Source organism: Vipera ursinii, assembly GCF_947247035.1.
Source record: "Vipera ursinii genome assembly, chromosome: 1".
NCBI classification, from domain to species: domain Eukaryota; kingdom Metazoa; phylum Chordata; class Lepidosauria; order Squamata; family Viperidae; genus Vipera; species Vipera ursinii.
The window spans coordinates 121,422,812-121,435,560 of record NC_139512.1 but is presented as its reverse complement, the minus strand read 5'-3'; the positions used below and the strand labels follow the sequence as shown (position 1 = coordinate 121,435,560).

The window sequence follows — 12,749 nt, the reverse complement described above, 5'->3', positions numbered from 1 at the left end:
CGGCTAGCCAACTTTGAGTTGGTAGGTGTACATGAGTGGCTGTATGTGTGAGCAAATAAAGCTTTTATTTCAGAAAGTAAGCCTGAATTGTAAATCAGCATTTGTTCCTGTGTGCCCAGAATCTTTGGCTATATCAGAACAGGTGGAGCACTCAAGATATTATATAAATACACAGAGTGATTTCATGAAATAATGCTTATTTGCCTGGCACAATAAGGGGCACCAAGTAAAATGTTAAATACTGCTTGTAATAGCCATTAATGCAATTTTTCCTGCTGGAAGCTCTCAGAATTTTGCTCAGAGTTACTTCAGGAGAGCACTGGAGTGAGAATAGTCTAATTGAGAATCCCAAGGACTCCTATGGAGAATAAACCTCTTTCTCTTTTGTCTTTCCCTGACAGGTCTCAGGAAGTTAGAAGCCTTTTTCGGCCTCCTCATTACTATCATGGCAGTAACGTTTGGCTATGAGGTAAAGCATGTTCCCGGCTCCCACGTGTGAGGACTTCAACCACTCTTCCCTGGACTGGCTAGCAGTCTGAGGCTTAGGACCTAAAACAAAAACAAAAAAACCACCCCATCCTCTGAACCATCCAGCAGAGTGGCCTTCTCCAATCTGATACTGCACATGTATTATTATTATTATTATTATTATTATTATTATTATTATTATTATTATTATTATTATTATTATTATTATTATTATATAAAACTTTTATTCATAAAACATGAAACTCAGTCAACTGAACACTCAAATTGACTGGCACTAATGGTTGACACGGGTTGCTGCCAGCATCCTAGGTATCAACCAGGTATCTCCTTAAAATGTAAGATGTTCCGAGTAGCGCAGTTTTTTGTAGCTTTGCTGGAGTTATTGCAGGAAGCTGCAATTTCTTGATGTATTTTGCAAAGTTTTTTGACATAGTTCCCAGTGCCCCAATGACAATGGGTATCACTGTTACACGTTTCATCCATAATTGCGCAGTTTCTATTTTTATTATTATTATTATTATTTAATCCCCAGCAATGGGATCTGGAGAAAGGACATGTGACTGAAAAGTATTGAGTGGGAATATCCAATCAAGCTAATTTAGCCCAGGATTCAGTGGCCATCAGTGGCAACCAGATGCCATCAGGAAGCTCACAACAAAAATATGCGTCCTGTTTCTTCCCTCAGTTTTGTACCCAGTGACTGATTTTCAAAATATTCTGATGCTCTGTATTTGGAGGATGAGGTACCAAGTAGCCTGAAATAACCATGGTTTAGTACTTTAAAAAAAATTCAGAAAGATGTCCATGATGACATCTGCTGACAATGAAAGCCAGAAGGAAATTGAATTTGGGGGAGAAGATTTTGGTGTATTGTGGCATCAAAGCAATAGTCAATCATTGGAGATAAGTTGATGGAACATAATTGCATGTGGTTTGTTCCGTGTATTAAGAATTTCTTACTTTAGGTATAGCTTTGCCACCAGGACTCACAAATGAATTAAGTTGTAGCACATTCTCGCATCTTTCAGACAAATCAAGATAAGCAACAACTATACTGACATTTTAATCGCCTTCATAGTGCAGTAGCATCGGGATGTGTGTGTCTCATCTCATCTTTTCTCTTCTCTTCTTGGCTGCACACATCTTCCCCACTCTCCTAGTAATCATCTAACCTGTTTTCCCAACTCCTGGATGCTCTAATTCCTCTTAACCTTTCTTCCAAGGTTCCTTGTAAGTCCATCTTCCTTTTTATAGTGTCTGGCATTCAGAAGAGGCATACTTCATAGAGGAAATGTGGGAGGAGACAGGATCCCATTCCAAAAGAAAGCAATAAGTACCTTGCCTTCCTCTGCATGGCCTAATCTTCCATTCTTCTTTCGGCAGTATGTGGTTGTAAAACCTGACCAAATAGAGGTGCTGAAAGGGGTGTTTATACCTTACTGCAAGAACTGTGGACACGAGCAGCTTCTACAGGCTGTGGGTCTGGTTGGAGCCATCATTATGCCTCATAACATCTATTTACATTCTTCCCTTGTCAAGGTCAGTGTCTAACATTCAGATGCTTTACAGTTTCTTGTGTAATGGATAAGAAGATGTTGCCCGTGTCTTCAAAGCTACTCATACATGCATCTTATGGTTTATGACAGTGTGATGCACTTCTAATGGATGTGAAGGCAAAGAGAATAAAACGTATTCCCCCACTGTCAATATATACTATCTTGTAGTAAAGCATTATTGCAATTTATGTTACATTTATTGGGTGGGAGGGGACTGCATTTTGCAACATCAGCAAAGCAAACCAGGATAGCCACCTGCTGGCCAGATTTAGGCCATATGTCTTGCCTAGATGCTGCATCTTCCCTGTAGGTGAAATTCCTTGTTTTTAGCACCTATAATCTAATTGATGTGATATGGGATATGCATATATTGCAATGGTTCAAGATTTAAGATAATACAGCTAGTCCTAGTTTAGGAACTGCCTTGTTTAACAACCATTCATAGTTATGACAATCATGAAGAAGTAACTTTGCAACCAGTTCTTGTATTAATGGCGTTCACAGGTCTATAAAGGAAAGGAAAGCTGAAGTAAGATCAAAAGCACAATTGCAGTTTCACTTAGCAACCACCTCACTTAGTGACCGTGGCCATTTCCTAATTACGACTGCTAAATGAGGACTACCTATAAGGGTTATGAATTAGCAGAGGAGAAGGAATATATATTTAACTTTTTCTTCATGCTGCAGAGGAAAGGATGTTTTTTTTTCTTCTGTAGGTAGGGAAACAACTTGGTTGAGGGTAGATTTTAGCCTGATAAAGGCTTGATTCAAGCATTGAGCTAAATCACATGACTTACTTGTTTTGGGATTTGCAAAGTGGTGTGAACCCACCTACTATTGTTTTTAGCCCATGGTATTTAGCTTAATTGTACAGATCCAGCTGAATAATTTGCTGATGGAAGAATTTGATATTTATTGTAAAATGCCTAAACTATAGTCTTTATAAAAATGAAAGTTATTGCACATAAAGTTCAGCTGCTCAATAATTTTAGCTAGCCAGCTACCCTTTCAGTCTACATAGGCTGGAGACTATGTGCCATTCAAGATCTTATGGTCTTCTTGGTTATAGAAATTCTCTTCTCTTGGATTTTGTTTCACTTTTGTTTTGCTTTTTGTTCTTGTCTAAATGACTTAAAAGTGCTACAGGCATTCCTTGACTCACAACAGTTCGTTTTGTGACTCTTCGAAGTTACAACAAGACTATTGGCCAAGACCGTTGCAGCATCCCCATGGTCACAAGATTAAAATCCACATGCTTGGAAACTGACTCCTATTAATGACAGTTGCGGCATCCTGGTTTCATGTGACCACCTTTTGCGACCTTCTGAGAAGCAAAATCAATGGGGAAGCCACAGTCACTTGACAGCCATGTTACTAACTTAACAACTGCAGTGATTCAATTAACCACTGTGGCAAGAAAGGTCGTAAAACGGGGCAAAACTCACTTAACAAACGTCTCACTTAGCAAAAGAAATTTGGGGCTCAAATGTGATCGTAAGTTGAGGACTACCTGTGTTTCAAAAGCACAACTGATTTAAAAGTATAATTTTGTTCGAAACTACAAAGCTCTTTCCTTCATCTTCGGGGTTGTGCTGAGCCCTGCTTGGATGATGGCGCCCTTCCTGTTGGACGGCCATTTTAGGATTTCATTATGGACGTCTGGTTTATGTAGCTTGGTTTTGAATTCTGTTAGCTTCTGCTGAATTTTTCTGTAAGTCATGAAGAATGACTTCGATTGAATTGGACAGCCATACAGAAGTTTGCAATAAATAAATAAAAGCTGAAATTTGTATCAGCAGGGGATTCTTAACATGTAGATAAAGCATTCCATTGCATGTTTCATCTACAGAAATGAACAGAGTTGCTCAAAGTTTATCAGGACTAATGTTTGAAACCCAGCAGTTAAATATTATACATAATACAGCAGTAAACGTAAACCTTAATTATGACTAGATAGCACTTTGATTTGATTTGATTTGATTTGATTAGCAAGTTTACATTTGAAGATGCAACCATTTCTGATCATGCCATGTCATATCAGATCATTTTAATCTGAGGTCTACTATTTCTTTACTCTTATAGCAAAATTGGATTCTTAATTATTGAGTAATGGGTCTTTAATCAATTCAGCCAAAGATAATTATATCTAAGGGAATAGAAAATTATCTTCAAGTTAACATTCAGGCTGAAAATGAAGGGATCCCATGAAAACATATTAGAAAGCATTTATATGGGAACCAAATTACAGTATATTTAAAAGAAGTAAATATAAAGAGAGGGAGAAAACAAAGCTACGGTAAGTGCTAGAAATGCTGATTTTATGCTGTTTTTGTTATAAAATGCAAATAATAATTAGCACTGGATAGTGAAGATATTACTAGAAATGTAATTTACTTGAAATATAAATCATTATGAGTTTTGAAATTATCTTCCAAAAATATTAGATTTTATCATTAGAAAACTTTAAAAAAAACCGTTTCTTTGGTAAGTACAACAGAATCTAATAAAATAACCAGAATCCTTTGTCTAAGCAAAAAGATACAAAGAGTACTTTTACAGAATATTATTCTCTTTATAAGGCAGTCTGCACAATGCTGAAACTACTAACTAAAGCATAAGTAAACCCTTGTGCTATTAAATTAACTGAGAAATATACAAATTATCTTAATTAAACAATAAGAAACTGTAAATGAAAATGTAATTAATTTTTGAATGGGTAAATTTCATGAATGGATGGCGTTAGACTGGATTTTTAATAATAATAATAATAATAATAATAATAATAATAATAATAATAATATCATCGTCATCATCATAATCAAATCTAGGTATCCAGTAGGGTATTTGCAGACACAAAAATTCCTGACTGGAAAGCAATTTGGTTTCTAATTATTTATAATCAGCTAAGGGATTCTGGGAATTGAAGTCTGCACATCTTAAAATTGCCAAGTCTGAGAAGCACTGTTTTAATAAGAGTCCCAATAGATGTCACTATACTTTCCTGTTGCACTTTTATATCATAATAAAACAATATTTACTGCTTAACTATCCAATAGGCAAAACAAGGTTTAAGTAATTAGCCTGTACAGAACAGTTGACAATTCAACTTCATATATGAACCAAGCATCCCTCTGGATCCACACAGCAAAAACACAAAGCACATCTATTTGAAAACTCAGTGTGTCTGCTTCCAAGTCCTAAGATTTGCTGTGCATTCAAAGAAGGCTTTGGAAGAGCCTTAAAGTAGCTATGTGGAAATTAAGAGAAGTTGCTTCATAGCTTGAAGCCACGTGGTGCTTCTCTCACAGTTAAAAGTCCCACATCAAATGCAGAGCCCTATTACATATTACATATCAATCTGGATTTGAACATGTGATCAGGCATGACTACATAAGTGCTAATCAACAGAGTATTAGGTAGAATAAGAATATTCAAAGTCTTAATATAGAAAATGAAGTATCATGTAATAAGCCTGTTTGCAGATGACATAATTACTTTTCTAGCAAATTCTGACAAGATACTTTCTAATTACAACTTTAATACATTTCCCACAGTAGCATAACTAGAAAAAAAGTTTCATAAATCATTTCTGTGCTAATTAATCTTGATGAGGATGTTGCAAAAAAGCCTTTGGAAATCCACTAGTCTGCATCGTAACTCAGGATGGATTTAGGAGTAGTTGTCAGAAAATGTTAATACCAGTTTTAAAATTATAATATTTTTGCAGTAAGTCAAAACAGATATTTTCTTGTTAGAATAGGCATAATTAAAATAGCTGTTCTAAAATGTTATTCCTGTTTCAAATTTCCATTTTCCTTCCATACTGCTTTGAAAAATCCTTTCTTTGTGTAGTTATAATTATTTTTAAAAAACCTAAAATATTAACAAAACTATAATGAAAAGTCATATAGTAAATCTGACACCACAGTGTTTTCAGTTAAATAATTAACTTTTAAAACTCAAAAGTCTAAATATCACTAGGCTTTTTATTACTTAAAGCAATACATATCTCCTAGATACTAAGGAAGTATTTTAAAACGGTATTCGCTAAGCATTATAATATATGTGAATGCAGTCTGTGTAATGCTCAGCCAATATTATTTTAAAGCAGGTTTTACTGAAGAAGCCCTAATGGTTGCACATAACCGAAAGCCATTTATATGTCACGCTGGGCAAAAAGCAACGCATGTGATAGCTTCATTGAAGGCATGAGGACTGAAGCTGACAAGGCAGGCAATAAGCAGCCTGAGAATAGACCAGATGATTGTGTAAACACAGCGCGGTGCCGTCAACAGCAAAGCCTGAGAAACAGACTGCAAAAAATTCTTTCATGAGGGCAGGAGAAAGGAATGCAGGCTTTAAACCCCCGAGGCTACACACAGAAATACATCACAAGGTTCTTAAACTCAGTAGAAGCTGATTCTTATCAATTATACGAGAATGACTTATTGGGAATTAAAAACCTAGCCAAACCTTGTCCTTCACTTCCCACTGTTTGTGACTTGGGGCTTGAGTTGGGGCTTCTAAACAGAGGTTATTGTGAAGCATGAGCTCATCCCTGGAGATTTCTGATAGATGACCTCACCCACACTCTCAAATGGTTGGATCGATTTCATCCACGTCGTTTAATGGAGCAGTTCCCTGCCCTGACATCCTATGTCCTATGGGGGAGGGGGCAAGACCCCTGGAATATCCTGTGGCACACATAAAGGTAGAAACTATTGCACTTTTTCCCGACAGACCCGAGAAGTGGATCGCACCAACCAGCAAGCGGTGAAAGAAGCAAATATGTACTTTCTGGTTGAATCCACCATTGCACTCTTTGTTTCCTTCCTCATCAATCTCTTTGTCATGTCTGTGTTTGGCCAGGCTTTTTTTAAACACACCAACCAGGAAGCGGTAAGTCATGAGCCCACATTTTCTTCCCTTGAAGGCAACCCCGACATTAACATCTATAGTTCCTTCCCCCTACGTGTAGGCTTTTATTCTTTTGACCAAAGAAAATGATAGAAAAGGACTTGGGGGGGGGGTCCTATCTGTCCATCAGCCTAAGAGCTCTCCCAAAAGGGAACCAAAGAGGGTCAAATTTGGAGGGAGAAGCCAAATATAGATATCAATCAATCAGTTAGGAAAGAGTCAGATTAAGCTGGGGGATATTGAGATTTTCTTTTTAAAAAAGCAGGAAAGAAAATCACTCAGTGCATTCCCATGGGAGAAGCACTACCTATTTAAATTGAGCGCTCTCTCTCTCTCTCTCTCCCTCTGCCTCTCCTTCTCTCTCCCTCTTTCTTCCCTCCCAGATGTGACTCAGAATGGAGTTATTCTGAAAGGGTTGGGAATAATCCCAGAAGCCTTGTTCCGTATGCTTTTTCTGTCTTGTTTTCTCTGCTTCCCTAAGAAGGTTTAGGAAAAAAGAGAGTATTCCTTCAGTCAAATAGGAATTGTCCTTCCTCTTCCTATTTACCTATTTACCTAGCACCTCTGATAGAATGTCCTATATTATGTAACTGTGATATTTCAATGACTGGGAGGCAGATAAACAGGGACCCTTTAGTGCAAACCAGTGCAGTAAAAGCTTCCTTTTACTAGTTGTGAAGAAGGAAGAAAACTGAAAGGCAGTGTTTTTTTGCAGCACTGGCATATACGATAAGTGTTCCTACCATTAAATAGAGGAAGCTGGCCATTATTAGCAACAAAGACTAGGGGGAAAGGGGGCATAAGTGATGGTAAGATGCATAGGGACAGACCTGCGGATCCCACATATTTGTGTGAGAGTTATAATTTATTCTAGACAGTTTACACAGACACACAGAGATACAAAAGGGGATGACAAGGAATATCAGAAGAGATTAATAGCATTAAAGAGATTTAAGATAGAGTTACCCTACAATTTCTCAAACAGCAGACTGGTTGTTTTATGGCAGAGCAAAGAGTGCAGGAATTTGCTGCTCCAAGGTGCCTGTAATAGGTCTGCTTCTGCTTTCTAATGAAATAACTTTGGTGTTGTTTTTTTCTTTTGTCTTATATACCCCAGCATGATGTCTGTGCCAATCAGAGCTTATTCTTGAATCAGAGCATTTTCCCCAACTTTCCCGAAAATAATGAGACTGTGACTGTGGATATTTTCCAAGGGGTGAGTATTCAGCAAAATGGCGGCTATCAACCAAATGGGTGCTGATAAAAAACAGATGAACTGCACAGAATCTCCAGATGAACACTCCACTGTTTGTGTTCTCCCAAGGACTGGCACTGTCAAGCAACCAGCACCCATTGTTGCTCCTGTAATGTTTTATGGGCAAACCTATAGTAGGAATGTCCATAATTACTTGGTCACCACATGCTGAGCCAGCTGAAGCTTCCAATTGGTGTGCAAGGGTTGCTTTGCATTGTCGTAGTCCAGACATGAGTTGTTAAGGGCATACAGTATGTGATCATAAAGAAAGCCTCCTGTTCCCGAAATGATTTTAACTGGCACATAAGATATAATTGCACAAAGGGCTTTCTATCTATAGTCCCCCACCTGCTATTCAGAAGTGGAACCCCCCCGGATATTGAGCCAACTTTTTCTCAGGGACTACATCCTCATCTAGAGTTACAGATGTTCAGCTATTTTCAGAATCAGTTGCCTTTCAATTTTGCAGTCACTTCATCTAGCTGAGATTGAATCTGAGTTTCTACCTCCCCACCTTCCAAATATATCAAATTCCACCACATTGCCTATGCATTTAGGTAGACGGCCTCCCCTAGTAGATGTTAAACAATAGGGAGAGGAGGCCTAAGACCTACAGCTGTCACTTCTGTTGCTTTTTAAATTTCCTTATCTTGAAGCCTTGTGATTGACTTAAAATTCCCTCTCCTCAACTCCATTGTTTTTCTCTTTAATTAGGGCTATCTAACCATGGCTCAGTGGGTTAGGACGCTGAGCTTGTCGATCAGAAGATCGGCAGTTTGGCGGGTCGAATCCCGAGTGCCGCGTAGCAGAGTGAGCGCCTGTTACTCGTCCCAGCTTCTGCCAACCTAGCAGTTCGAAAGCACGTAAAAATGCAAGTAGAAAAATAGGGACCACTACGGCGGGAAGGTAACAGCGTTCCGTGCGCCTTTGGCGTCTAGTCATGCCAGCCACATGACCACGGAGACGTCCTCGGACAAACGCTGGCTCTTCGGCTTTGAAACGGAGATGAGCACCGGCCCCTAGAGTTGGAAACGACTAGCACACATGTGCGGGGGAACCTTTACCTTTAATTATTTCTATTTTTAGTTCTTTAGGTTGTTACTACTGTGTTGTCACTAAAATGTTAGCCTTTGACAAATGAGATGGTGAGCAGCTGTGTGGACCTTTGCAGGATGCAGCCAAAATGATTTCATGCATTTTTACATAGCACAATGAGTATGTGCATGGTGGAATGCAAGCCATGAATGTTTGCCTTTTTCTATGCAGGGAATTATCCTGGGATGTTACTTTGGGCCCATTGCTCTCTATATCTGGGCTGTTGGGATCCTTGCAGCAGGTCAAAGTTCAACCATGACAGGAACCTATGCAGGACAGTTTGTTATGGAGGTGAGAAAATACCTGGAGATGTATAGTAAATTGGGCAGGGGGAAGGGCTGATATTTGGCACTGGCAAAGAATGAGTAACCACAGATGATGTCTACCTGCCTGCCTGCTTGCCTCTAAAATAGATATAAAAATCTTGTTAAATATAAGGCAATGTAACTATACAGTAGTTTACGGTACTTTTCTCTTAAGTTTCAAAATGCAAAAGAAGGAAACCAATCTGAAAATTCTGGACTTTGCCTTTCTTCCTCTCCTCACATATATCCCCCAATACATAACGGTATCATTATGTCTTGACATGTCTTTGTCAAAGTACAGAGGTTTCCTGATTCATATACGGTTTCTGATTGCTACTCTTTCATTTAATAGCTGATGAATTCCAAAATTCCCATTTCTCTCATCATCTTTCCTGACCTCTCCCACGGGTGAAATACTCCCTCTCCTCATATTTTCTCCCGTGATTCTCCCAGCTCCCTGTGTCCTTTTAAGTCCAGGCTCACATTATCCTGTTAGAACATCTTTTTCCCATGGCAGACACAGTTCATATGCTGTCCTTGAGGTGGTTGGAAACTATTGGTCTAAGATTTGCTTTCCATACTACCGCTAGTTCTTTTTTCCTGCCCCAATGTTCCCTGCTCTATCCTGCCCCTTAAAGTGGTGTCCTGGGTTTTGGGTTTCCTTAGCACAGACATGTCAAACACAAGGCCCGGGGGCCGGATCCGGCCCACGAAGTGGTTTCATGTGGCCCGCGAAGCCATCCTGGAAACAGTGAGGGAACGGCCCCGTCTGCCTTGGCCCTGGCCCAGAGACCCTCCTCCTGCCAGAGACCCTCAGATCTGTCCCACTCCTGCCCAGGCCCCCATAGGCACCCTTGATGCGAACGATGTAGAGCTGGCCATGCCCACCCAGTAGGCCATACGCACTCTAGCCATGCCCACCCAGTAGGCCACGCCCACCCTGGCCACACCCACCCAGCCCCCTGAGGGCAACCGCAGTGCTGATGCGGCCCTCAGTGAAATTGAGTTTGACACCCCTTAGCACATCAAACAAAACTATTGGTTAAGATCTGTAGCTTTCTTCCTCTTTCCCTTTTTCTGCATATCATCAGCCTGTGTGAAATAATCTACCAGCAGTGCTAGCAGTTTTTTGGATGACTGATCCAATGCACCGCTTTGTCTAGACAAGTCAGATCAAAGTGCTTTCGTGGGCAAAGATGAAGCAAGTTTTGACAGGTGGATGTGCAAAATTGATGTTGGGGGTTTGAAACTTTATTAGACTCCGATCCAGTAAAGAGAACCACTTCCTCCACCTGTGATCCCAATGGGATTCTTTGAACATGGTCACAGATAATAGCACTCGGGCCATTGCTACATAACTTGCCTACCTATCATTTTATTTTCCCACAATGCTTCACAACAAAGCTACGTTACAAGTATTGGGGAAAATTAACGTGCAGGGATAGATCGAGTTGCACAGTGCCAAAAAATTACTGAGTGGAAGTGCAGTATGATTGACAGCAATCATACTGCACACATGAGGCCAGCAGCAGACCAAGGCCATTGCTGGCCCCCACCTCTAAGGGCCTAACATGAGCCAGGTCTCCTCAGAATCCTGCTCCAGGGCCAGTTTATGGTCTCGTGTTTTCACGGGGAAAGATGCATCAGAACAGAGTCTGTTGCAGAGGCACAGATGTTTTCCTGCATACAGTCTACGGCTCTCTTTCCTTTTATTTGTTTCCACTGTTAGATGAAGGGGTTTTGTTTTTTGTTTTTTGGTTAGGCCACAGCTTGTACTTGATCGGAGGAGTCTTGTTGTAGGTGTTAGTTTTTTAGATGGCGTCTGCCGCATCAAAGTTCAAAAAGAAATCCAGAAAAGCAGTGAATATAAATCATTAAAGGGTTGGTTAAAATGTGCCTTTTTCAAGACAGGACAACTATAACTTATTAGCCTCCAGGGTATAATCCCAATTAAAGCTAACTGAAGACATTTAATGGGACTTGGGCCAAACACTTGTGGTAAACCTGGACTACAAGACATTGCAATGCTGCCATCTATGGTCTAATAATTGCTAGTCTGCTCTTCAGAAGTGACCAGATGGATCAAAGTAACTTTGCGTTCCCTAGGAGTCCACCAAATGCCTCCAGAAATCTTGTAGATGGAGGAGGAGAAATGCAATATTTTCCCACTTGATTCCATAACAACCAGCCTTGAGAAGCGTATGTTCTCTGTAAGCTTTATCACGATTAACACTGGATAAATTTCCTCTGGATAAAATCTTTAAAATGGGCTCCCTCCCAAAATCATTCATGTGCTGTACTACACCCACACAAAGATACTGTTTGTGCATATTTATCTGATCCCCTAATCTGATCCACATGCTGTCCCAGGCATGCTCTGGGGCTAATTTTAAGATGGTCTTGCCCAAGCTGACGTGCTCCAGTTATGTTTTGCTACAGGGCTTTCATTCCCAGCCAGGATGACTTGAGAATAGAAGGGAGGGAATTTAGCAGACGAGTAGTGTGTGGGGAGGTGTGGTTTCAAGTGAAAGTGATCTACATTATGAGTACAAGGAATGGTTCCAAGGATACGTGACTATTAACAGCAGGGGTCTTCAAACTTGGCCCTTTTATGAATTGTGGACTTCAACTTCCAGAATTCCTCAGCCAGGCATGCTGGAGTTGAAGTCCACAAGTCACGCTGGCTAAGGAATTCTGGGAGTTGAGGTCCACAAGTCATAAAAGGGCCAAGTTTGAAGACCCCTGATTAAAAGAACAAGGCAGAAGACTCCTGTTTAATCTTTCCCATTGTTCTGATTGTTCTCTCCGCCTCTAAGCAGTGGTGCTTTTCCAGTGTTCTGTTCTGAGCCCATTCCTCGCTGGATACTTAGATATGATTCAACAGGCTGTCCATTTCTTCATATTTTATTTTTAAATTGAAACAGAGGTTCAAAAGAGTCCTCTTGGCTTGTGAAATACTCACCCTTTCTGCTTCTTAGACAACTAGCAAATTGCTTGTTCTTTTACAGCACCAGTTTGTTCTCTGAGAAATGCCCTGTCGCTAGAAATGGCCTCTGTGGTGCCCATTGGGGAAGAATAACCCTTACATACTCTCTACATTCCAAATATAGTCAAATAACTCGGCTTTTTGCT

The 12,749-nt window shown here is 40.0% G+C and overlaps 1 protein-coding gene across 1 annotated transcript in view; it reads left to right on the top strand.

Annotated features, from left to right (window-relative positions):
* The window catches only part of SLC11A1 (solute carrier family 11 member 1), a 28,464-nt gene that overhangs the window by 8,077 nt on the left and 7,638 nt on the right, over positions 1 to 12,749 (top strand). The window contains exons 7-11 of the mRNA XM_083353704.1: positions 402 to 469; positions 1,873 to 2,028; positions 6,786 to 6,944; positions 8,080 to 8,178; positions 9,484 to 9,603. Coding sequence (XP_083209830.1) covers positions 402 to 469; positions 1,873 to 2,028; positions 6,786 to 6,944; positions 8,080 to 8,178; positions 9,484 to 9,603 — 602 coding nt within the window. The remainder of the gene's footprint in view (positions 1 to 401; positions 470 to 1,872; positions 2,029 to 6,785; positions 6,945 to 8,079; positions 8,179 to 9,483; positions 9,604 to 12,749) is intronic.